The sequence below is a fragment of the Salvelinus namaycush genome, chromosome 16, assembly GCF_016432855.1.
Source record: "Salvelinus namaycush isolate Seneca chromosome 16, SaNama_1.0, whole genome shotgun sequence".
In the NCBI taxonomy this organism is placed as follows: Eukaryota; Metazoa; Chordata; class Actinopteri; order Salmoniformes; family Salmonidae; genus Salvelinus; species Salvelinus namaycush.
In genome coordinates, this window is record NC_052322.1 from 47,464,109 (window position 1) to 47,467,608 (window position 3,500).

At 46.3% G+C, this 3,500-nt stretch overlaps 1 protein-coding gene across 1 annotated transcript; it reads left to right on the plus strand.

Annotated features, from left to right (window-relative positions):
• Positions 1-791: 791 nt before the first annotated feature.
• Positions 792-2,932, plus strand: LOC120061710 (aerolysin-like protein). Its single transcript, XM_039011605.1, has 2 exons — positions 792-824; positions 2,366-2,932. The coding sequence occupies exon 2, from the start codon at positions 2,393-2,395 to the stop codon at positions 2,930-2,932; it is 540 nt and encodes a 179-aa protein (XP_038867533.1). The 5' UTR covers positions 792-824; positions 2,366-2,392.
• The last annotated feature ends 568 nt before the right edge of the window (positions 2,933-3,500 follow it).

Genomic DNA, 3,500 nt, shown 5'->3' on the forward strand with positions numbered 1-3,500 from the left:
TCTGAAAGAATATTGTACTATATTATAATATATTAATACATACCTGTGAATACTAAAGCCTGTCTGAAAGAATATTGGACTATATTATAATATATTAATGCATAACTGTAAATACGAAAGCCTGTCTTAAAGAATATTGTACTATATTATAATATATTAATACATACCTGTGAATACTAAAGCCTGTCTGAAAGAATATTGTTCTATATTATAATATATTAATGCATACCTGTGAATACTGCAGCCTGTCACGCCCTGGCCTTAGTATTCTTTGTTTTCTTTATTATTTTAGTTAGGTCAGGGTGTGACATGGGGAATGTATGTGTTTTTGGATTGTCTAGGGGTTTGTAGGTTAAATGGGTCAGAGTCTTGTCTAGGGGTTTTGTATGTCTATGGCTGCCTAGATTGGTTCTCAATTAGAGGCAGCTGTGGTTCATTGTCTCTGATTGAGAGCCATATTTAAGGCAGCCATAGGCATTGGGTTTTGTGGGTAATTGTCTATGTAGAACGTTTGTAGCTTTAGTATTGCACTTACGTTTGTAGCTTCACGGTCGTTTGTTGTTTTGTTTTGTTATAAGTGTTCGTTTCGTGTTTCACTCGTCTCAAATAAAAGAGATGTATTTTTCACACGCTGCGCCTTGGTCCACTCATTATCCTCAAGACGATCGTGACACAGCCTGTCTTAGAATATTGTTCTATATTATAATACATGAGTACATACCTGTGAATAGTGCAGCCTCTGTCCTAAAGAATATTGGACTATATTAATTCATGTCAATCTTTATTCTTTCAGATATTACAAAGCAGCAACTTTTGTTGGAAAGGTGAGTTCCAGCACCATAAACACCTCATATTCTGATGTAGCATCTATTACATTCATACTCATCATCATAGGGCAGGGTATCATATACTGATGTAGCATCTATAAAATGTGCACTCATCATTATTCATGAGTATTCGTAATTATAGCAACATATTAAATAATTGTATAAGTGCATAGAGACGTGCTCACTTACATAACAATATGTTTACATCATCATTACATATAAGTCACCAAGTTGATCAGGAAGAAACAGCAGGAGGTAGAATGGGGAGGTGCTGGGAGTAGGAGAGGGACTCCATGGTGTTGATCAGGAAGAAACAGCAGGAGGTAGAGTGGGGAGGTGCTGGGAGTAGGAGAGGGACTCCATGGTGTTGATCAGGAGGAAACAGCAGGAGGTAGAATGGGGAGGTGCTGGGAGTAGGAGAGGGACTCCATGGTGTTGATCAGGAAGAAACAGCAGGAGGTAGAGTGGGGAGGTGCTGGGAGTAGGAGAGGGACTCCATGGTGTTGATCAGGAGGAAACAGCAGGAGGTAGAATGGGGAGGTGCTGGGAGTAGGAGAGGGACTCCATGGTGTTGATCAGGAAGAAACAGCAGGAGGTAGAGTGGGGAGGTGCTGGGAGTAGGAGAGGGACTCCATGGTGTTGATCAGGAAGAAACAGCAGGAGGTAGAGTGGGGAGGTGCTGGGAGTAGGAGAGGGACTCCATGGTGTTGATCAGGAAGAAACAGCAGGAGGTAGAGTGGGGAGGTGCTGGGAGTAGGAGAGGGACTCCATGGTGTTGATCAGGAAGAAACAGCAGGAGGTAGAGTGGGGAGGTGCTGGGAGTAGGAGAGGGACTCCATGGTGTTGATCAGGAAGAAACAGCAGGAGGTAGAGTGGGGAGGTGCTGGGAGTAGGAGAGGGACTCCATGGTGTTGATCAGGAAGAAACAGCAGGAGGTAGAGTGGGGAGGTGCTGGGAGTAGGAGAGGGACTCCATGGTGTTGATCAGGAAGAAACAGCAGGAGGTAGAGTGGGGAGGTGCTGGGAGTAGGAGAGGGACTCCATGGTGACTCGGAGGTCCCTAGCTGAGGAGGAAGGAATGGGTGTGATAGATTCCAGACGAATAGAGATGGAACGATCAGAGGAGGGCAAGGAGGAGTTAGGAGCAATAACAGAACACGTCATTCTCAGTGACCTGAGGATTGTGCAGCGATTTGGTCATCCTAGACCAGAGGTACCGTCCTGTATTTTTTCATTCCAATCTATTCCACCTGATTCCAATAATTAACTGGATGATAAACTGAATCAGGTTAGTTACAACTGGGGCTGGAGTGAAAACCAACAGGAGGGTAGCTCTCCAGGAACATGGTTAGAGAGCCCTGCCCTAGACTGATGTGTTGCTTGACCTCTAGTTCCTACCATGAGTCATTATATCCCTTGGTTATTGTTTGATCCTTTCATCTTGTTCCTTAATGTTCTTTTGGTGCTTTGAATGTCTGAATCAGATCTCCTTTGAGTTGGGAGGTTTTTAAAATGTATCTGTACAAATTTGTATTTCAGGTTACATGACGCACACACACACTCAACATGGCAACCACACTGCATTTGATCGGTGGTCAAGGAGGCAGTTCATTTCATTTCCATGGCATGGACAACGGTGCCACCCTCAAGAAGATTGGAGTGGCGGTGGAAGGCTCGCAGGTCAAAGCTGTGCGGGCGGAGCTGACCGACGGGAAAGTGGCGACTTTTGGAGATGAGAACACTTTCAATGAGTTTGAGTTCAACCTCGGCGAGCGCATCACAAAGCTGTCGCTGTGGGATAACGGCGCCGGCACATTTCTGGGTGCCATCAAGTTCACGACGAGTGAAAACCGTCAGTTCTTTGAAAAAACGACCAGCTGGCCACTGATTACTGAGTACACCGTAGATGTGGGGTCTGGAATCTGCCTGGTGCTGGAGGGCAGGTCTGGCTTGGCCGTTGAACGTATGGGCTTCCTCTTCATCAACCCCATCAAGTCGTCCGTGCTGACCAACATGGAGTATGCCAACCTGTCCCTCTTCAAACCCCAGGTAAGCTCTTTTATAGATGTGTGTAGACGGCTCAGGAAAACTCTACCGATGCTCTAACATTAACCAGACCCAGAGAGCTGGAGGTGGAGAGAGACATATCTGCACGCTGGACTGTGGGGAGACAACTTCAACAATATAAAAAGCAAGAGCAGGAGAAGAACAGAGCACTAGAGGAGAGGATCAGACTGCTGGAGGAGAGGGTGAGGGGGATGGTGTGTGACAGAGATCAACCCACTAGAGAGGTGGCCACCCCCGCAGAGAAGCCAGCAGAACAGTCCACCTCAGCTCCCGACAAAAGTCTCGACACCACAGCAGAACAGTCCACACCAGACCCTGACCATAGCGTCGACATCACAGCAAAACAGACAAATGAAGAACCCCAAGCCCAGGGGATCTCATCCCCTCTGAGCACCCCCATGTCAGCCACCCTGCCAGGCCTCCTGACAACCCCCCCCACACCCACTGAGGACATACACAAGACACAGATTGGACTCCTTATAGACTCAAATGGGAAATATATACAAGAAAAAAAACTTTTTCCCAAACAGGTGTCCAAACACCCAGCGCGCCCTAGACCTTCTGTTTGAGGACCAACTAGGATCACCTAGCCACATAATAATACACA